Raw genomic sequence first — 24,032 nt, forward strand, 5'->3', positions numbered from 1 at the left:
ACCCAATACTTCTATGATGCACTTTTTGTGGCCAACTTTTCTCTATAACATGCTGGTGTGCAGTATAAAGGCTGTGGCTACCTCTTTCTCCGTGATTTCTTCCATCTTCGTAGGTGGTAGTTGATGGGTGAAGAGTGCACTTAATCTGCCATTCTGAGTATCTGTTTGTTTGGAACATATTTATGAAGTGTCCCATTTCCTGGGTCAGACTCTCTTTATCCAAGAGTCTTCACGCCCTGTGAACTAATGTTTTTAGTACCCTGTTCCTTGGTGCAGCATGGTGGCAGCTATCTGAATGTAAATACAGTTCAGTGTGTTATCTTCCAACACACACTGTGGTTCAGGGTGTCATCTGTTCTTCCCTTGACCATGACATCCAGAAATGGCAGTCTTCCTTCTTCAGTCTTCATAGTGAATTTGATGTTGGGATGTACAGAGCTCATTTTTAAAAGAAGTCCCTTCCACGGGGCCAGATGATTGGACTGGATTGATTTGGGGGAAGAGGCCAAACAGCAAAGTCGTCGGTCTTGTTGGATTAGGGAAGGAAGTCGGCCATGTCCTGTGAAAGGAACCATCCCAGCATTTGCCTAAAGCAATTTAGGGAACTCACAGAAAACCTAAATTAGGATGGCCGGACGTGGGATTGAACTGCCATCCACCCGAATGCGAGTCCAGTGAGCTAACCACTGTGCCACCTTGCTTGGTGAGCCAGATGACAAACGTGTCATACATACAATGGAAAAAAGCAGGTGAGTTCTCCATTTGTATGACATCAGGGCCTCTTCCTCAAACTGCTCCATATACAAATTCACAACTACTGCTGAAAGTGAACTGCCCACAGTGACTTACTTCATTTGTTCATAGCATTCTCCATTAAAAAGGAAATATGTGGTGGTTAGGACATGCATGGATAGATCAGTGGTCTGCTCATAAAATTTCTGAACAGCAAGTTTTAGTGACTCATGTAGAGGCACCCTGGTGAATAACAAAATGTCAAAGCTCACAATTTTATCTGAGACCTTCAGCCTAAAGTTATTGAGGCATGTTACAAAATCCATAGAAGTGCTGATGTGATGGGGGCACTTACCCACATAAGAACTCAGTATCTCTGTCAGATATTTTGCCAGCAAATATGTAGGAGCTCTGATTTTACTGACAATGGTGCATAATAGCACCCCATCTTAGTGGACATTGCGGCGTCCGTGAAATCTTGGCGGCACGGGTCCTTCTGGTGACAATTTCTTGTGACTTCCTCTAATAACTCAGAGTCATTGAGAAGTGCTTTGGTCTTGCTCTTTGCCTTCTCAGTGGGGTCAGTATTGATCTTCTTGTGGGAGTCGTCATTTAGCATCTTCTGAGTAGTCCTTGTGGGAGAGAGCAACAGGAGGTATGATAAAAAATCTCAGGGTGCTCCTTCAGGTTCCTAATGGCCACCCTCTCTTAGCCAGTAATGTTTGACTTCATAGTTTTAGTTATTATCAGAGCATGACAAGTTTCACAACACACTTCTTCAGCTGCATCAGGCAGTAATCACATGGAAACCTGCACTGACTATGTCCCCAAAAGGTGTGAATTTAGCGGTGAGGGTGAAATTAAGTCTCCGCTCCAGAACTGTAACTTCAGTATCTCTCCGCTGCATGTTAGGCAGATTAATGGCAGTCTTCATGGGACCTCCAGTTATGCTTTGTCAACAAGATATGGACTGTTCAGTCAACAAATGCGCTGGGAGAAACTGAAGAATCACATCACATCACTTTATGGGGTGGAGATGTACCACAGCTTGAAGAAATTTGACAAACTGGGCCAACGAAGATCCCATTTGCTGAGTGCTCCTGCATTTCTGAATAGATACCAAAATTCACATATCACACTGATTCTGCAGCAGCCAGCAGAAGCAAGAAGTATGCCAGCCTTGTTTTAATACATGAGCCAACACACTTCTCACCAAAGATGCTGATTGCAGAGTACTCTGCATTTTTGAACGGTTGTCATGCCCAGCATGATGTGCTAAACTATGGTAAAGTAACGCAATCACAATTAGTGCTTATGTGGGTAAATGCCCACAACACTTCTGCAATTCTATGGACTTTGTGAAATGCCTTAGCAACTTCAGGTTGAAGGACTCATATATAATGGTGAGCTTTGACGTTATCCACCAGGGTGCCTCTATGTGAGTCTCTAGAACTCAATGGTCAGAAGTCTGATGAGAACACTACAGATCTTTTCAGGCCTATCCTAACCTCCTTCTATTCCCTGTTTAATGCAGAACACTATGAGCAAGTGATGGAGTCACAACGAGCAGTCCACTATCACCAGTAACTGTGATTTCATATATGGAACACTTTGAAGAAGAGGCCCTGATGTCATTCAACTGAAATCCCAAGTGCTTTTTCCATTATGTAGATCACAAATTTGTCATTTGGCCTCATGAAAGGGGCAAACTCCTTGGCTTCCTTGTACATCTGAACTCCATACCCCCCAACATCAAATTCACTATGGTAACTGAAGAAAGAGGAAGGCTACCATTCCTGAATGTCATGGTCAAGAGAAGAGCAGATGGCACTCCGAGCCACAGTGTGTCTTGGAAGAAAACACACTGGACTGCATTTGCATTCAGATAACTGCCACCACCCTGCACTGAGGAATGGGATACTAAAAACACTAGTACACAGGGTGTACACCATCTCAGACAAAAAGTGTCTGACCCAAAAACTGGAACACTTCAGAACTGTGTTCCAAAAAAATGGATACTCAGAATGGCAGACTAAGTGTGCTCTTCACACCACCACTAGAGTAAAACCTGTGGAAATGGAAGAAATCATGAAGGAAGAGGTAGCCACAGCCTATATACCATATGCCATATGCTATTGGGAAAGTCAGGTACATAATGAAAATGCACCCTGTGTGGGATGTGTTTTGCACATTCAATAAAATTCCAGCCTTATTGTGGAGTGTTAAAGATGAACTTGGTTTGTAGAAGGCTTGGATTTATCAGATTCTGTGCCATTGTGCAAAACATATATTGGACAAACAGTGCCCCCATCAAAAACAGATGCTGAGAACATATTTGATTAATGTACCTCAGCCAGTTGGCTGTCACAGAGCACTATATGTCAGAAAGCATGCAATGGAATATGACCATACCAGGGCTTTTGTGTAGACTTCTAAATACTGGGGCAGTCTCTTTAGAGAAGACAATGAAGTTAGCACCAGGGATAACCTTGTTATTCAGGATTGCAGCTATAATCTCAGCAAGGCTTGGGACCAGTACTGGGTCTAATTAAGAAGGTGCTCAGCAAACACATTTATATGGCGACCAGCGAGGACAGAGCAAGTACATCGGCACTACCACAGACATCGATGTGAGCATCTCTGTGACTGCCAGCGCACACCCTCTTGCACAGATCATGGAGAGAATGGCTTGTGGTAGGAGTGGATATAAGTTGGGTACATTCCCTCAGGAGCTCAGTTCATCAGCCCACCTAATGATGGGAACATGTCTGACCACTGAAATATTATGCCCATTGAACACTCTGGAATGATAGTACATCTGAGAGCTGTTTGTATAATAATGATCAACTAGACCCCACCATTTTGTTTTAAATCATAATCTTTGTAAGGACTACTGTCTAGAATTGTATATTGATAAACAAATTTTATACTTGTTTCAAGAAACCTAAATCTTATATAAAATATTGTTTCATTTAATGCTGATAGCTACATTTTGTAGAGACAATGACATATCTAACAACAACTATTGAATATTATAACATTCTGACTGTACTTTATGTTTTTGTGGATAATTTTTTTGTTGCATTGGGTTGTCCAGCAATCTATTAGTATTAGTTGTCTGTATGACTGAATTTGGGATAATGGTGGGGTAGGGGCAGGAGGGGGGGAGGGAGAGGGAGGGTTGAAGTGATGTATTAGGTCTGTTCAAAAATTCCATAACATTCATAATTTCATGCCAATGGTGTGCTGAAGAGAAATGTGGTTGGCAACCCTGCACACAGATGTGTTTAATGTGTAGTTGCTGGAAGTTTCATTGTTGTATGTCTGTTATTTATTGTTCAGTGCTGTATTGAGTAGAGCAGTGTGTCAACAGTATGTGAATTTCAAGATGACAGAGTTGGTGGAGCAACATGTGTGCATTAAATTTTGTGTGAAACTCAAGAAAACCTTTACAGAGACACACCAAATCATACAGAAAGCCTACAATTATGACTACTTAAGCCATACTCAGCATTACAAATGGTTCACATGGTTTAAAAATGGCCAGACAAATGTTAAAGATGGCTCTCATTTAGGATACCCTTCAACATATACTGACAATGCTCATATCAGGAATATCAATGGAATTGTGCATGCAAACCAAAGACTAACTGCCTGAGAGATTGCAGAAGAATATAACATTTCAGTTGGATCATGTCATGAAACCCTTACACAAAATCTTGGAATTTCCACCAAGTTCATCCCATGGCTCATGAGTAGGGACAGGAAAAATTCGTTGAAACCATAATGCGCTGAATAATGCAAATTTGGTGGTTTTTAAGGAAATAACAAGAACTCAGCAGTTTTTTAAGAAGTAATGCAAATTTGGCTGTTTTTAAGGAAGTAATGCAAAATTGGTGTTTTTCAACAAAATTTCTCTGTGTCCTTGTAAGAAGTGTCATAAAACTAATAATGTCAGTGGCATATTTAATGTTGAAATGTTCCATGTTACAACGGTCACTTTTTGCAGTCATGACATCACTAGTGGCCTTTCGACTACTGACGAACGACCACTGTGCGAATTTTGATTATTTATTTCTTTTGTAGTGTATGTGCCGCAGTATACTGTTTCAAAGCAATGGCACAATGAAAATCCATCACAAACATATCACAATGCTAAAACTTACAGTAACTGCTGATGAAATGGTGTGAGAATTTGAAATAGATGGTTTATATCTTTCTGATAAGCTAACAGTGTTTCGTAAATTCTGCAAAATCAAAGTTTCATGGGAGCATACAGATTCTATATTGAAACATGTGCAGACCAAAAAACATAAGGGAAACAAGTTGAAGTGGACCAATTTTTCAATAAAGCAGCAGTCTACAATTAGCAGCAGCTTTGAACTGCAAAAAAGAGGAGGAACGATTGTGAATATCTGGCCCAAAGGACTGTGGAAACATTTTTGAAGACCAACATTACACTCCACAAACTGGATACATCATTGATAAATAATTTTCTTTGGATTATTTAGAATATATGTATCACTCCACACCATTCTGGCCAAGTGTAGCAACAGTATACATTTGTAAATCGATAAACAAATTGAAATAATAGTTTCTGTTGCAGATACTTTATTGCTTCTAGCACATCTTCATATCATTCTTGAGCTGTGGAGATTGGCTTATTTGGTCTTCACAGCTCAAGAATAATATGAAGAAGTGCAAAACATTTCATCAATGAAATATCTGTAACATGCTGTTATTTTCATTTAGACCTTTGTTATTTGTTTTTAAATAATTATTTGCATCAAAATTTTTTGTTAAAACAAATTTTCTTTACACTTGTCCCATGTTTGGCCCATCCTATCTTAGGAATAGTTCCCTTTCCAACATAGCATTGAAAAGTGGTTGTTGTTGTTGTGGTCTTCAGTCCGGAGACTGGTTTGATGCAGCTCTCCATGCTACTGTATCCTGTGTAAGTTTCTTAATCTCCCAATACCTACTGCAACCTACATCCTTCTGAATCTGCTGAAGTGGTTTTATATGACAAAAACAGATAACTGATTATAGAAAGAAACTTGACAGAAAACACCAATAAATAACACCAAAAAGTACATAAATAACATCAATTTTGGACATAAAATAACAGCACTTTTTTCCTGTCCCTACTCAAGAGTCAAGACCAGAAAGACTTCACCTCACAGTCTGTGAAGAGCTTCTGGATCACACAAATGAGAACGATATTTCCTTAAGAGAATCAAAACTGGAGATGAGGTGTGGGTGTATGGTTATGATGTTGAGACCAAGGTTCAATTTTCACAATAGGTTGGGAATGGTTCTTCAATATTTCAGAGCCATTCTGACAGTTTTCTTTGACTTTGAAAGATTAGTTAATCCAGAATACGTGCCACAGGGACAAACTGTTAATTGATGGTATTATCGGGATGTGTTGTGATGCCTGCAAGAAAATAAGAGAAGGTAATGGCCTGAAAAGTGGCAAGACAATTCATGGCTCTTCCATCATGATAATGCACCTGCATATTCAGTCCTGTTAATGCATGACTATTACATAAAAAAATGAAATCACTGTGCTGCCTCATCCCTCATACTCTCCAGAGCAAGCACCTGTAGACTTTCTTTTAATTTCCAAGGCTGAAAACCCCATTGAAAGGACAAAGATTTGCAATGATAGATTAGATAAAAGAAAATTCACTGACAGCAGTTTGCATGATCCAGTAAGAGGTATGAATTGTGGAGGAGAGTATTTCAAAGGTGACCATACACAATAAGTAAAAGGTAAATGTAGAAAATTTTTGTGGGACAAATTCCAGGATGTTTTCAACAGACCTCATAACAGATCAATGTGGAAATATCTACTCACTCTTGTGCTACTCCTGATAGTAATATAATTTTATTCCTTCATTTGATCATATTTTTTTAAGAATACATATACTTAGGACAATTACACAAAATAATTAATTTCACATTCAGGACTCATTTCATAATAGTTAATTGTTCTAGATGCAGTTTCTCAATCACTAATAACAATATTGTTGTTAAATTTCTTAGAAATAATTTGCATAAAGAAATTTTCACAATTTAAGATGCTTCAAGGATATGTTGAGACGAAATTTGTAGTGTTCTAATAGATGGTTCCGACTGATGTGTTATACCTCAGTTTAAAGCCATCATCTTCCTCTTTTTAGTTGACATCTTACTTTTTATTTAAAAACTTACCTGTAGTTAAAATTTTCATATTGCATGTTGTTTTTTTCATATTCCATAATGTTCCATTCTTAACAGGTGATCATTTCAAAAATTTAGTCTCATATTTTTGCAGCCCAATTTTTCAGATTACAATAACATCCACTTTCACTAGGAAAACATGTTAGTTGACTAATTATTCAATGTAGGAAATTTCATTTTAGGCATTTTTGATGGGCTTCCTCACTTCAGTATACAAAATATTCGCAGCATAGTTCATATAAGTGCAGCACCAAGGGCAGGGTGAGGCAATTGGAGGGTTACTGTCCATCACTTCCTGGTATGAAATGAGTTTTCCTAACCTTGAACTTTGTGTTGTTATCTGGAGCTTTTTACCTTTTCTTGTTTTCTTATTTGCTCTTTTCATTGCAGATAAACAGACTTTTGACATGTCAGTTTTTCACCTGGTCAGTCTGAACTACGACACCCTGCTTGTTGCAGATAACAGTATTTTATTTTGAGTATGATTTGTCCCCCTTTCCATTTCAGGGCTTAAAGGTTTTACCACCAGGTGAGTATTTCATATTGGTTGTCATAGAACATAAATTTTTAGGATAGGTATCAGATTTTTATCATAATTTTGACTGTAAATTTCCTATCTTGTAGATGTAAAGCTGAAGACGTGATTTGACATCACAAAACCAGTTGTGCTCCTGTAAAAGTTCTTATACAGCTGAAAGCATTTTATTTCAGTAACATGGGCTACTTCAGCTGTGACTTCCATCAACAGCTACCTGCTGTAGCAGTTAATATAATCAGTTTATCCAATATCCAACCCATAGTTAAGCACACTTGTTCCATTGCTCATTATAATTTCATATCAACTAATTTTCCTATCTTTTAGATTAATACCAAAAACATAATATCAAATAATTATTATTATTGATTTTCATGTCTACAAGTAGTTGTGCAGGACATGGCTTCAGCCAGTCAATAGTTCACACTAAGTTTCTCAACATTTTATGTGAGTGTAAGTCTGTATTTAGCAGCCAACTTGTTAGCATCTCACAATTGATACCAATCAAAATATATGATTAATTTCTGAACTAGCCATAGATGGATAGTCAAATTGCACAGTGCTGTTTAAACCATTTGTGGTATCATTAGTGTAAGAGTATCACAGTTTATGTGAATTTTATGTAACTTTGAACTAGTGTGTGGAACCATACCTGTGTAACTGTGATTTAATCTGTAACCAGTAAAGTGCGAAATCATTTGTTGATGAGTATAGCTTGTTGATGTGGTTCAAACTTTGAAATTCCTGACTGATAAGAGAGATATAGACATCATAAAATAAAAATGAGTTTCAATGACAGTGAAGGAACTGAAAAGTATATGCTGTAGTGTAGTGTACATATTTTTCATTAATTTCAATCAAACCCATGAACAGTCAAAAAGAGTGATTCACAAGTATAGGAATGAGACAAGTGAAGCCAAACTACCAGATCTGGCAAGTTACATGTGCACTTCCTAAAGAAATACCATAATGGTATCACTGTAGTGGGAGTACTATTCGACTAAGTGATAACTGAATGATTGAGTAGTTAGTCTTTTGTTTATATATACACACTGCAACATGATTGTAAAAATATATGTGCAATCACTGTAGTTTTGTTTTGTTATGTAATTTTGTGTAACAAAAGTGGTTTTAACTAGAACCACAGCCTCATCTGGGGCTGCATGCTCACATTATTTTGACATTGCTGTTGTTCATTAAGAACCTCTCAAATTACTGACAATACTATTCTTGGAACTGCCAAGTTCCATGAAATCATCACATGTTTATATAGAAAAAGTTGACTAAGATGTTGCCTTGCTTTTGTATTTTGTTTGGTCTGTAACAAATGACTCAGAGGATGCTCACTAATGAGTGTTTCATCTAAACCTATCTAGGTCCACCATGTGTAGCTCACTTTGATTTTTTTTTTTTAAATAGTCATTTCTTGTACGAGCCACATGGTTCACACAGTAAAGCAAGGATTCTCAAGCTTTAGACAGTTCAGTATTCTACCATTACTTTCAGTGGTGTATGCTGAAACAGACCTAGCATTTATAAGTGTAAGTGAAATCTGGGTCATCTAAATCAAAAACACAGTTTCTTATTGACATAGTCTCCTTTTAAGTCAATACATTTTGTTAATCTGTTTTCCAATGAGTAGATTATTGGACTGAAAAGTTTTCCAATTGCTAAATTCAGGAGGTGAAGGAAGATGTTAAGTCAGAATGTATGAAATCTGTTGAAAAGGGTAAATTTTCCAAACAAAAATTACTTTGCAGTAAGTCAGAACTAACTACTCAAGTTGTAAATATACAGTACTGGTGATTTTATGCCATGTTCAGGAGTCAGTGACCAAATACAACCTTCAAAAGAACCTAAAAATTAACATTAGTACAAAAAGGAAGTCAGAAAAATGGATATGCACATATTCAACGATATGTAGGGCCATATTAAATGTCCTCTGGGTAGTACCACCAAGTTAAGAGCAAAAGAATTTTGGTGAGCAGCTCCTTCCATACTGGTGTTGTTGTGGTCTTCAGTCCTAAGACTGGTTTGATGCAGCTCTCCATGCTAATCTATCCTGTGCAAGCTCCTTCATCTCCCAGTACCTACTGCAACCTACATCCTTCTGAATCTGTTTAGTGTATTCATCTCTTGGTCTCCCTTTCCGATTTTTACCCTCCACACTGCCCTCAAATGCTAAATTTGTGATCCCTTGATGCCTCAGGACATGTCCTACCAACCGATCCCTTCTTCTAGTCAAGTTGTGCCACAAACTTCTCTTCTCCCCAATCCTATTCAATACCTCCTCATTAGTTACGTGATCTACCCACCTAATCTTCAACATTCTTCTGTAGAACCACATTCCAAAAGCTTCTATTCTCTTCTTGTCCAAACTATTTACTGTCCATGTTTCACTTCCATACATGGCTACACTCCATACAAATACTTTCAGAAATGACTTCCTGACACTTAAATCTATACTCGATGTTAACAAGTTTCTCTTCTTCAGAAACGCTTTCCTTGCCATTGCCAGTCTACATTTTATATCCTCTCTACTTTGACCATCATCAGTTATTTTGCTCCCCAAATAGCAAAACTCCTTTATGCTTTAAGTGTCTCATTTCCTAATCTAATTCCCTCAGCATCACCCGACTTAATTCGACTACATTCCATTATCCTCGTTTTGCTTTTGTTGATGTTCATCTTATATCCTCCTTTCAAGACACTGTCCATTCAGTTCAACTGCTCTTCCAAGTCCTTTGCTGTCTCTGACAGAATTACAATGTCAACAGCGAACCTCAAAGTTTTTATTTCTTCTCCCTGGATTTTAATACCTACTCAGAATTTTTCTTTTGTTTCCTTTACTGCTTGCTCAATATACAGATTGAATAACATCGGGGAGAGGCTACAACCCTGTCTCACTCCCTTCCCAACCACTGCTTCCCTTTCATGTCCCTCAACTCTTATAACTGCCATCTGGTTTCTGTACAAATTGTAAATAGCCTTTCGCTCCCTGTATTTTACGCCTGCCACCTTTAGAATTTGAAAGAGACTATTCCAGGCAATATTGTCAAAAGCTTTCTCTAAGTCTACAAATGCTAGAAACGTAGGTTTGCCTTTCCTTAATCTTTCTTCTAAGATAAGTCATAAGGTCAGTATTGTCTCACATGTTCCAAAATTTCTATGGAATCCAAACTGATCTTCCCCGAGGTCAGCTTCTACCAGTTTTTCCATTCGTCTGTAAAGAATTCGCGTTAGTATTTTGCAGCTGTGACTTATTAAACTGTTAGTTCGGTAATTTTCACACCTGTCAACACCTGCTTTCTTTGGGATTGGAATTATTATATTCTTCTTGAAGTCTGAGGGTATTTCGCCTGTCTCGTACATCTTGCTCACCAGATGGTAGAGTTTTGTCAGGACTGGCTCTCCCACGGCCGTCAGTAGTTCTAATGGAATGCTGTCTACTCCCGGGGCCTTGTTTTGACTCAGGTCTTTCAGTGTTCTGTCAAACTCTTCACGCAGTATCGTATCTCCCATTTCATCTTCATCTACATCCTCTTCCATTTCCATAATATTGTCCTCAAGTACATCACCCTTGTATAGACACTCTATATTCTCCTTCCACCTTTCTGCTTTCCCTTCTTTGCTTAGAACTGGGTTTCCATCTGAGCTCTTGATTTTCATACAAGTGGCTCTCTTTTCTTCAAAGGTCTCTTTAATTTTCCTGTAGGCTGTATCTATCCTACCCCTAGTGAGATAAGCCTCCACATTCTTACATTTGTCCTCTAGCCATGCCTGCTTAGCCATTTTGCACTTCCTGTCAATCTCATTTTTGAGACGTTTGTATTCCTTTTTAACTGCTTCATTTACTGCATTTTTATATTTTCTCCTTTCATCAATTAAATTCAATATTTCTTCTGTTACTCAGGATTTCTACTAGCCCTCGTCTTTTTACCTACTTGATCCTCTGCTGCCTTCACTACTTCATCCCTCAGAGCTACCCATTCATCTTGTACTGTATTTCTTTCCCCCATTCCTGTCAATTTTTCCCTTATACTGTCCCTGAAACTCTGTACAACCTCTGGTTTAGTCAGTTTATCCAGGTCCCATGTCCTTAAATTCCCACCATTCTTGCAATTTCTTCAGTTTTAATCTACAGTTCACAACCAATAAATTGTGGTCAGATTTCACATCTGCCCCTGGAAATGTCCTACAATTTAAAACCTGGTTCCTAAATCTCTGTCTTACCATTATATAATCTCTCTGATACCTTTTAGTATCTCCAGGATTTTTCCATGTATACAACCTTCTTTTATGATGCTTGAACCAAGTGTTAGCTATGATTAAGTTATGCTCTGTGCAAAATTCTACCAGATGGCTTCCTCTTTCATTTCTTAGCCCCAATCCATAATCACCTACTATGTTTCCTTCTCTCCCTTTTCTTACTGTCGAATTCCAGTCACCCATGACTATTAAATTTTCGTCTCCCTTCACTACCTGAATAATTTCTTTTATCTCATCATACATTTCATCAATTTCTTCATCATCTGCAGAGCTTGTTGGCATATAAACTTGTACTACTGTAGTAGGCATGGGCTTCGTGTCTATCTTGACCACTATAATACGTTCACTATGCTGTTTGTAGTAGCTTACCCGTACTCCTATTTTTTTATTCATTATTAAACCTACTCCTGCATTACCCTTATTTGATTTTGTATTTATAACCCTGTATTCATCTGACCAGAAGTCTTGTTCCTCCTGCCATCAAACTTCACTAATTCCCACTATGTCTAACTTTAACCTATCCATTTTCCTTTTTAAATTTTCTAACCTATCTGCCCGATTAAGGGATCTGACATTCCATGCTCCGTTCCATAGAATGCCACTTTTCTTTCTCGTGATAACGACATTCTCTTGAGTAGTCCCCGTCCGGAGATTCAAATGGGGGGCTATTTTACCTCCGGAATATTTTACCCAAGAGGACGCCATCATCATTTAACCATACAGTAAAGCTGCATGCCCTCGGGAAAAATTACAGCTGTAGTTTCCCCTTGCTTTCAGCCGTTCGCAGTACCACAACAGCAAGGCCGTTTTGGTTAGTGTTACAAGGCCAGATCAGTCAATCATCCAGACTGTTGCCCCTGCAACTACTGAAAAGGCTGCTGCCCCTCCTCAGGAACCACACATTTGTCTGGCCTCTCAACAGATACCCCTCCGTTGTGGTTGCACCTACGGTACGGCTATCTGTATCGTTGAGGCACGCGAGCCTCCCCACCAACACCAAGGTCCATGGTTCATGGGGGGAGGTCTTCCATACTACTGAAGAGAATATTTGTAGGACTCTCAATGTAGTATACTAGGATATAATATATATTAGCACTGGAATTTTATAATGTTTCATCAAATTAAGTCATTCTATTATATTACAATTTAACAATGTCATATTTGACTTTTTACCACATGCCACAGACTTCCCTCAATAGATTCCACAAAATACAATTTGTGGCCTGTAACGTACACAACTTAATGCAATAACACAAGTTAAGCTTTGGTTGTTAGAAGAATGACTAAATTTGACACACACCTCACTATCAGCCAATAATTTTTACACCTTTTTACATGTTTTACACATCTAGTTCCATAGGACCAAACTGAGGAACAAATTTCCATGGTCATGGGACGTGTCAGTACATGAAATTACAGCATGAAAGTAATAAAAAATAAAAAAAAATGTTATGAACCCAAAAAGAGGGAAGTCATAAGTTTCTGCAAATGCCATCAGCAGTAAAACACAGGAATCAGCTTAATTTTTCAAGGAACTCCTCAGTGGAATAGAAGTAGTGGCCCTATAGGAAAAATCTTCATTTTCAATTTTAAAGTGCATTCATTACCATTAAGATTTTTGAATTCTTGTGGTAGGTTATTGAAAATGTATGCAGCAGTATACTGCACACCTTTCTGCACACGAGTCAAGGAAGTGCGATACAAATGCAGATAAGATTTCTGCCTAGTATTAACTGAGTGAAATCCACTAATTCTTGGGAATAAGTTTATATTGTTAATAAGAAACGACAATAAAGACTATATATATTGAGAGGCCAATGCCAGAATATCCACTCTAATGAACAGGGGTTGACAAGAGGTTCTTGAACTTACACCACTTATTGCCTGAACTGCCAGTTTCTGAACCAAAAGTATCCTTTGAGAGTGGTAAGAGCTACCCTAAAACATAATACAAAATGTCATAAGTGAATGAAAATAAGCAAAGTAGACTACTTTTCAAGCTGAACTATCACTTATTTCAGATACCGTTCGAATAGTAAAAATGCCAGCATTAAGTCTTTCTGCTTAGTATTTACATGACAATTTGTTATCTATCTGATCACTTAGAAATTTGAACTGTACATTTTCACTAATCATATGCCCAGTCTGTGAAATTACAATGTTGGGTTTTGTTGAATTGTGTGTTAGAAACTGTAAACTGAGTCTTACTGTGATTTAGCATTAACTTAGTTTCTGCAAGCTGTGAACTTATGTCGTGAACTGCAATATTTGAAACAGTGTCAATTTGTACACAACATTCTCTACTACCAAGCTAGTGTCCTCAGCAAACAGAAATATTTTACAATCAACTGTAATACTACAGGGCACATCTTTTATATAAATAAGGAACAGGGGTGGCCCCAGCACTTATCCCTTTGGTACTCTCCATTTGATCATGCCCCACTTGGACCACACATCATAGTCATTCTCAGCACTGTGGACAATGACCTTTTGCTGCCTGTTGTTAAAGTAAGAGGTGTACCAATTACTCCCCAAATTCCATAACTTCTAGAGCAATTTTTTTGTGAGCAACACAATTAAACATCTTAGTTAAATAATCTAAGATACCTAGCATTTGAAACCTTTTGTTTAATCCATCCAGTAACTCACAGAGAAAAGAGAATATAGCATTTTCGACTGTTAACCCACTTCTAAATGCAAACTGTAAATTTCATAGCAAATTATGTGAAATAAAATGATCAATTATCTTTATTTACACAGCCTTTCCAATATCTTTAGAAAACACTGATGGCATAGAAATATACCTAAAATTGCCTACATTATTCCTTTCTCCCTTTTTATAAAGCACTTTACTACTAAGTTCAGGACACTGACCATTCTTAAAGGAAAAATTACAAATATGGCTAAGCACAGGGCTAACATGTGCAGCACAGTACTTTTATATTTTTCTAGGTACTACACCATATCCATGAGAGTCCTTAGTCTTCAGTGATGTAAATATTGACTCAGTCACCCCCTTATCAGTATCACAGAGGAGTATTTCAGACATCAATCTCTAAAAGGTATTTTCCAATAAAGTTTTTATTTTATTCACTGGCAATGCTGAGAAAGTGATTGTTAAATACTGTACATATATCTGACTTATCTGTAACAGAAATATTTTTACCATGAACTGACTTTATGTCGTCAACCTTGTGATGCTGCGATGCTGACCACACACTTCCTTCACAACTGACCATACAGTTTTAATTTTATCCTGTGAATTAGCTATTCTATTTGCAAACTGTGTACTATTTGCCTTCCTAGTAATATTTTTAAACACATTACAATACTGTTTGTAATGGGCTACTGTAGCTTGTGACTACTTCTAACATTTTGATATAATTTCCTCTCTCATCCACATGATATTCTTATCCCACTGTCACCCAGGCTGCCTTTTACTGCTACTACCCTGTTTAGAACATTCTAGTGGAAAGCAACTTTCATAGATCATGAGAAATGCGTTAAGGAAAGCATTATATTTTTCAGCTATGTTATCAGCACTATAAACATCCTGCCACTCTTGTTCCTTAACAAGGCTTAAAAAACTCTCTACTGCCATTGAACTAGCTTTTCTACATACCTCATAATTATATATAACATTTTTTGAGTACAAAAACCTTTTAGTGTTAAAATTTGTGCATCATCATCTGAAAGGTCATTCACCATTTTACTAACAGAATGCCCATCTAGCAATGAATAATGAATACAAATATTGTCTATGGCTGTGCTACTGTCCCCTGCACCTTGGTCTTAAAAAAAAAAAAAAAAAAAGAGTCTGCATCAGATCATATGAATTTAGGTGATCTTCCAACATGCTTTTCTTGCACAATCACACACAAAATTAATACTGAAGTCACCACATGTAACTAATTTTTGGTACTTCCTATAAAGTGAACCAAGAACTCTTTCTAGTTTGAGCAGAAATTCCCTGAAGTCAGAGTTAGGGGGCCTATAAACAACAACAATTAGAGGTTTAGTTCCACTAAGTTCAACTTCCCCTGCACAACATTCAAATACCTGTTCATGTTAGTGCCATGATATGTCTCCAGATTCAAATGGAATACTGTTTTTTACATGCATGCCCACTCCACAAAGAAGTCCTTGAACAACAGCCTCTGAATTGGCAAATTATTTATGTTGTGCTCTGATATTACCAATAATGTCAGAGTCAATGTCTGTAAGCAATTCACTAACTTTATCTCTAACATCACTTATATTTTGATGAAATATTTTAATTCCTTCACTACTTCGATACCTGACCTCTTCTGATGATGATTCCTATGTTAAAGGGACTTCCTTTACGCAGTGATACCTGTCAGTTGACTTCAGTCTAAAAATGGTGCAGCTGTAACACCCACTACTACAGGAATTTTTCCGTATGTGTGACCCTACCACTGTCCACTACACTCTCACCTATAGGCTTTGCCTATTGAGGGGCAGGCCATGTCTAGTGAAACCTGAACTATTGCCTTCTCCAGCCCCATGTTAATGCACTAATGTGCATGAAGTGCACATTAGTGCAAACCAATTTGAGTATCTAACTTCACCAGGTCACCACCTACTTCATACTCCCCATCCCTATCAAGACTATTCCCAGATCCAGCAACAATCACTACCTGATACTTTTTAGTAAAAGTCCTACATAACTCTCCTGTGTTGACAGTCATCTGAGCCAACCCTGGGCTAGGCTTCACAATGCTGGTGACCTGGTATTCATTCCCCAACACTTCCTGCAACTGCTGGCACACACTTCTGCCACATGAACTACATAGCAGCAGAACCTTCTTCTTTCTGCTAGAATTTGCAACTGACTTATGCTTCATAACTGCTGAGGACTGCTGCATGTTTCCTACACCTACAGCTACAAGATGTTCTTCTCCACTCAACTTTGACAGCTGGTCAAATCTATTGGTTATACACAAAGTACAACTGTCTGAATTTCTCCTCCTCCTAGATGCCTTCTTACCAACTGTCAGTTCCCAGCACCTTTCACCCTCCTCAACCTCTCTAGTTCATCCTTAGCATATTGTAACTGCACCTGAAGGGCACATATCTTATGTTACTGCTCCTGTATCAACTTATTTCTGTGACAGATTCTACATTTCCATGAGAGGATATAACTAGAATGCCCACTGGCTTCCCCACTGTGTTCCTCCAATAAAAATACTTTGAACAAATCTCACACCATAACCTGCTACTCACAAACATACAACAAAGCCCATACTTCTCACTCATGGTAAAATTTTAACAGTTACTGAAAAAACTAAACGTCTACATTATCCAAGTTCAATTACAACAGTAGAACTATTTAAAGAACTAACAACAGTGATCTCAAATATTGCTCTCTACTAAGATAGCAACTACTTTTATTAATATTACTAAGCCAAAACTAATACTAATACCACAAAAACTTCACACAGTTTCTTATCTAAAACCAAAAATTCAAGTGGCCACAAAATTAAACACAGTGGACAAAAGTTTACTGAAATATTTCATTGCAAACATCAGCTGAAAACTACCATACTAAATTTGATAAATGACTTCATCACACAAACAACTCTGAAAAACACAGTGGGCAGAAGTTTCCAAACGGTTATTAAACTGCACCAGAAACAGCATGAGACGCCATTGAAAACTACTAAATTTAATAACTGAATAATAGTGCACAAACAACTTTGTAGAACTGAACTTAATAACCGCTACAGTTCCTCCTGCTTGGCATGAAACACACTGCTAATATTTAGATGAATGATTGGAAACTACTAAATTTAATATTTGAATACAGTGCATAAACAACTTTGTCAGTACTTAGCTTTGACCTCACATAGTTAAAAATGTCATATCCTGTAGACATACTAATGCTATGCAACAAGCTATTTCCTTTCTCAGAAAAGTTTCAGGACAGTTTTTTTAGTAGATTTTTTTTAGTACGTTGCATTTACCAAGTAATGATGCTAGCTCATATCAAAGCAGACCCCTTGGCTATCTATATACAGTTGCCAATGTTTCTGGAGGTCTTGGAAGCAAACAGGGAAGTCTTTAACTGCAATGCTTGTAAGCTCATTTGTCACAGCGCATTGGATGTCTGTGATATCTTGATGAAGCTTTCCTTTCAGTCACCTATTCACTCTCAGAACAAGAAAAAATTGCAAGGCAAAAGATTGAGTGAATATGGAGGATGTGGGATGACAATAACAGAATGTCTGGCTAGATGCTCAGTAACAGATGAAGCTATTTGGGGTCTTCCATGGTTATACAGTAAGAACCAATCCTGAGAATGCCACATATCAAGGCTTTGATATCGAATTGCTTGTTGCATACATTTAAAGACTTTGATGTAAGGAATTTGTTTCACTGTTTGACCTGGGTGAACCAGTTAATGGTCAACTAATCCTTTACTATCAAAGAATGTGATCAACATTATCTTTGTTCTTGAAGGTTGTCTTTTGACTTTTTTCAAGGCTGGTGATACATGACTCTGCCATTCAGCACCTTGATACTTTGTATGAGAGTCATATTGGTAGCGCAAACTTTCATTATAATCTTTGATGGAAATGTGGGGTCATGTCTAGCTCTATCCAATAATTCTTTTGTAATTCTCTGTCTTTCCTCTTTCTGTTTATCTGCTAGGGTGTGACAGATGAGTTTCGCATTAAGTTTCCAGTTCAGTAAATTTTCATGTAAAATCTTATGACACACATCAGAATTCAAATTAAGTTCTTGTGATATTGCATGCACAGTTACATGATGGTCTTCGTGCTATATGTGCTTCACACACTCCACATTTGCATTAAAATGTGCTGTAGATGGACAACTGGCTCTGGGAGCATCTTGCACTGAATCTCTGCTTTCACAAAACCTTTTGTGCCACTCAAAAACATGGCTTCTTGAAAGTGCCTCAGTTGTGTATGCTTCCTTAATCATTGTCCATGTTTCAGTAGGGGTTTTTCCAAGCTTGACACAGAACTTAATGTTCACCCTTTGCTCATAACTGGCATCCATTATGTCACCATAACTAATGCACCAAGAACCCAAACAGTGAGATGCTAAGCACAGCCCTGCTTTGCACAGAAACATGGCCAATTTCATTTCAAGGATGCATACATACCAGGCAACATAAAAACATTTGCTCCTTTTTAGTATTTCAAACTAAGACATTAAAAAACCTGTCCTTGAACTTTTCTGACAAAGGGAGTATATCATTTTTAAAAGCCACAAAGGATGTTTACAACTTTGGAAGTTCAATAACTGTGGTAAAGTTTATTTGCATATTTTCTGATCAAAGTTATTACCTTCTCTGCAAGACTAATATCTCTTTCAGCAATTTCAGTTTTTATATCAACAATGTCTTTTTCGAACAATTCTATCATTTCCTTGAATGTTTTTTGTTCATTTTGCATTTTCTGGATCTGACATCTGTACTCATCAACATCCTTTTCAACACTGCTTGAAAAATTGTAACACATCAGATTTATAAAGAAACTAAAAAGTAAGTACATTAATTAATTAATATATATACAATTTATATTTATTACAATGCAGCATGTTTGAGTACAGTTATTATAAGAAAACATTATAACGTAAAATTGCACTGGTTGGCAAATTACAACACAATTAAGAGGTTCACACAACATCTGAGTAAGAACAAGGTCACCCATACGATAGTCTGTAGGAGGGGAAGGGGGAGGGGGTGGGAGCGCTAGACCTGGGGGTATGGACTATTTTTAATATTTTGGGAGATCAATGGTGACTTCTGAGTAGCCACAAAAAGTACCTTTTACGACCTACAGGGTGTTTCAAAAATGACCGGTATATTTGAAACAGCAATAAAAACTAAACGAGCAGCGATAGAAATACACCGTTTGTTGCAATATGCTTGGGACAACAGTACATTTTCAGGCGGACAAACTTTCGAAATTACAGTAGTTACAATTTTCAACTACAGATGGCGCTGCAAGTGATGTGAAAGATATAGAAGACAACGCAGTCTGTGGGTGCGCCATTCTGTACGTCGTCTTTCTGCTGTAAGCGTGTGCTGTTCACAACGTGCAAGTGTGCTGTGGACAAAATGGTTTATTCCTTAGAACAGAGGATTTTTCTGGTGTTGGAATTCCACCGCCTAGAACACAGTGTTGTTGCAACAAGACGAAGTTTTCAACTTAGGTTTAATGTAACCAAAGGACCGAAAAGCAATACAATAAAGGATCTGTTTGAAAAATTTCAACGGACTGGAAACGTGACGGATGAACGTGCTGGAAAGGTAGGGCGACCGCGTACGGCAACCACAGAGGGCAACGTGCAGCTAGTGCAGCAGGTGATCCAACAGAGGCCTCGGGTTTCCGTTTGCCGTGTTGCAGCTGCGGTCCAAATGACGCCAACGTTCACGTATCATCTCATGCGCCAGAGTTTACACCTCTATCCATACAAAATTCAAACACGGCAACCCCTCAGCGCCGCTACCATTACTGCACGTGAGACATTCGCTACCGATATAGTGCACAGGATTGGTGACGGCGATATGCATGTGGGCAGCATTTGGTTTACTGACGAAGCTTATTTTTACCTGGATGGCTTTGTCAATAAACAGAACTGGCGCATATGGGGAACCGAAAAGCCCCATGTTGCAGTCCCATCGTCCCTGCATCCTCAAAAAGTACTGGTCTGGGCCGCCATTTCTTCCAAAGGAATCATTGGCCCATTTTTCAGATCCGAAACGATTACTGCATCACGCTATCTGGACATTCTTCGTGAATTTGTGGCGGTACAAACTGCCTTAGACAACACTGCAAACACCTCGTGGTTTATGCAAGATGGTGCCCGGCCACATCGCACGGCCGACGTCTTTAATTTCCTGAATGAATATTTCGATGATCGTGTGATTGCTTTGGGCTATCCGAAACATACAGGAGGCGGCATGGATTGGCCTCCCTATTCGCCAGACATGAACCCCTGTGACTTCTTTCTGTGGGGACACTTGAAAGACCAGGTGTACCGCCAGAATCCAGAAACAATTGAACAGCTGAAGCAGTACATCTCATCTGCATGTGAAGCCATTCCGCCAGACACGTTGTCAAAGGTTTCGGGTAATTTCATTCAGAGACTACGCCATATTATTGCTATGCATGGTGGATATGTGGAAAATATCGTACATCTACATCTACATCTATACTCCGCGAGCCACCTTACGGTGTGTGGCGGATGGTACTTATTGTACCACTATCTGATCCCCCCTTCCCTGTTCCATTCACGAATTGTGCGTGGGAAGAACGACTGCTTGTAAGTCTCCGTATTTGCTCTAATTTCTCAGATCTTTTCGTTGTGATCATTACGCGAGATATATGTGGGCGGTAGTAATATGTTGCCCATCTCTTCCCGGAATGTGCTCTCTCGTAATTTCGATAATAAACCTCTCCATATTGCGTAACGCCTTTCTTGAAGTGTCCGCCACTGGAGCTTGTTCAGCATCTCCGTAACGCTCTCGCACTGACTAAATGTCCCCATGACGAATTGCGCTGCTTTTCGCTGGATCATGTCTATCTCTTCTATTAATCCAACCTGGTAAGGGTCCCATACTGATGAGCAATACTCAAGAATCGGACGAACAAGCGTTTTGTAAGCTACTTCTTTCGTCAATGAGTCACATTTTCTTAGAATTCTTCCTATGAATCTCAACCTGGCGCCTGCTTTTCCCACTATTTGTTTTATGTGATCATTCCACTTCAGATCGCTCCGGATAGTAACTCCTAAGTATTTTACGGTCGTTACCGCTTCCAATGATTTACCACCTATGGCATAATCGTACTGGAATGAATTTCTGCCCCTATGTATGCACATTATATTACATTTATCTACGTTTAGGGAAAGCTGCCAGCTGTCGCACCATGCATTAATCCTCTGCAGGTCTTCCTGGAGTACGTACGAGTCTTCTGATGTTGCTACTTTCTTGTAGACAACCGTGTCATCTGCAAATAGCCTCACGGAGCTACCGATGTTGTCAACTAAGTCATTTATGTATATTGTAAACAATAAAGGTCCTATCACGCTTCCTTGCGGTACTCCCGAAATTACCTCTACATCTGCAGATTTTGAACCGTTAAGAATGACATGTTGTGTTCTTTCTTCTAGGAAATCCTGAATCCAATCACAAACCTGGTCCGATATTCCGTAAGCTCGTATTTTTTTCACTAAACGTAAGTGCGGAACCGTATCAAATGCCTTCCTGAAGTCCAGGAATACGGCATCAATCTGCTCACCAGTGTCTACGGCACTGTGAATTTCTTGGGCAAATAGGGCGAGCTGAGTTTCACATGATCTCTGTTTGCGGAATCCATGTTGGTTATGATGAAGGAGATTTGTATTATCTAAGAACGTCATAATACGAGAACACAAAACATGTTCCATTATTCTACAACAGATTGACGTAAGCGAAATGGGCCTATAATTATTCGCATCTGATTTATGACCCTTCTTGAAAATGGGAACGACCTGCGCTTTCTTCCAGTCGCTAGGTACTTTACGTTCTTCCAGCGATCTACGATAAATTGCTGATAGAAAGGGGGCAAGTTCTTTAGCATAATCACTGTAGAATCTTAAGGGTATCTCGTCTGGTCCGGATGCTTTTCCGCTACTAAGTGATAGCAGTTGTTTTTCAATTCCGATATCGTTTATTTCAATATTTTCCATTTTGGCGTCCGTGCGACGGCTGAAGTCAGGGACCGTGTTACGATTTTCCGCAGTGAAACAGTTTCGGAACACTGAATTCAGTATTTCTGCCTTTCTTCGGTCGTCCTCTGTTTCGGTGCCATCGTGGTCAACGAGTGACTGAATAGGGGATTTAGATCCGCTTACCGATTTTACATATGACCAAAACTTTTTAGGGTTCTTGTTTAGATTGTTTGCCAATGTTTTATGTTCGAATTCGTTGAATGATTCTCTCATTGCTCTCTTTACGCTCTTTTTCGCTTCGTTCAGCTTTTCCTTATCAGCTATGATTCGACTACTCTTAAACCTATGATGAAGCTTTCTTTGTTTCCGTAGTACCTTTCGTACATGATTGTTATACCACGGTGGATCTTTCCCCTCGCTTTGGACCTTAGTCGGTACGAACTTATCTAAGGCATACTGGACGATGTTTCTGAATTTTTTCCATTTTTGTTCCACATCCTCTTCCTCAGAAATGAACGTTTGATGGTGGTCACTCAGATATTCTGCGATTTGTGCCCTATCACTCTTGTTAAGCAAATATATTTTCCTTCCTTTCTTGGCATTTCTTATTACACTTGTAGTCATTGATGCAACCACTGACTTATGATCACTGATACCCTCTTCTACATTCACGGAGTCGAAAAGTTCCGGTCTATTTGTTGCTATGAGGTCTAAAACGTTAGCTTCACGAGTTGGTTCTCTAACTATCTGCTCGAAGTAATTCTCGGACAAGGCAGGGCAGTCAGGATAATGTCACAAGAGTCTCTGTCCCTGGCTCCAGTTCTGATTGTGTGACTATCCCATTCTATACCTGGTAGATTGAAGTCTCCCCCTATTACAATAGTATGATCACGAAACTTCTTCACGACGTTCTGCAGGTTCTCTCTGAGGCGCTCAACTACTACGGTTGCTGATGCAGGTACTATAGAGTTTCCCAGACCGCAGCGCCATCTGTTGTTGAAAATTGTAACTACTGTAATTTCAAAAGTTTGTCTGCCTGAAAATGTACTGTTGTCCCAAGCATATTGCAACAAACGGTGTATTTCTATTGCTGCTCGTTTAGTTTGTATTGCCGTTTCAAATATACCGGTCATTTTTGAAACACCCTGTAGTTAAAAACCTAAAAAGAAAAAGAAACATGTCACTACACTATATTTTTTTCTTTGTCTAAGAGTTGCATGGGAGGGGAGGGAGGGGAGGGGGGAGCTTTCCTTCCAAGCATTAGTGCCTTTCAGGATTGCCAGGTATCTCCTACACAAAATCTGAATAAAACAAAACATAGGCCTAAAATTCAAGATACAGCATAACAAAGCACTACATTTTATCTTATTGATCTTCATGCTGCAGGCTTTTAAATGGATATAAATCACCTTCACCATTAATTCAGCTTCTAATGTAGCCATTGAAAAATGTTTTCCCATGGATAAGTCCATATGAGGCTGAAAATTCTTTCTGAAGCAACATTGGAATGAGGTATAGACAATGTAAAACGTTCATTCCTGAAGAGGTTTTCACAGTTTTTGTA

At 38.6% G+C, this 24,032-nt stretch overlaps 1 protein-coding gene across 1 annotated transcript in view; it reads right to left on the reverse strand.

The window, feature by feature from the left end:
- Positions 1–24,032, reverse strand: part of LOC126150528 (cilia- and flagella-associated protein 57-like) — a 329,352-nt gene that overhangs the window by 40,612 nt on the left and 264,708 nt on the right. Inside the window, exon 13 of the mRNA XM_049915882.1 lies at positions 19,096–19,246. Coding sequence (XP_049771839.1) covers positions 19,096–19,246 — 151 coding nt within the window. The remainder of the gene's footprint in view (positions 1–19,095; positions 19,247–24,032) is intronic.

The sequence above is a fragment of the Schistocerca cancellata genome, chromosome 2 (genome assembly GCF_023864275.1).
Source record: "Schistocerca cancellata isolate TAMUIC-IGC-003103 chromosome 2, iqSchCanc2.1, whole genome shotgun sequence".
Lineage (NCBI taxonomy): Eukaryota > Metazoa > Arthropoda > Insecta > Orthoptera > Acrididae > Schistocerca > Schistocerca cancellata.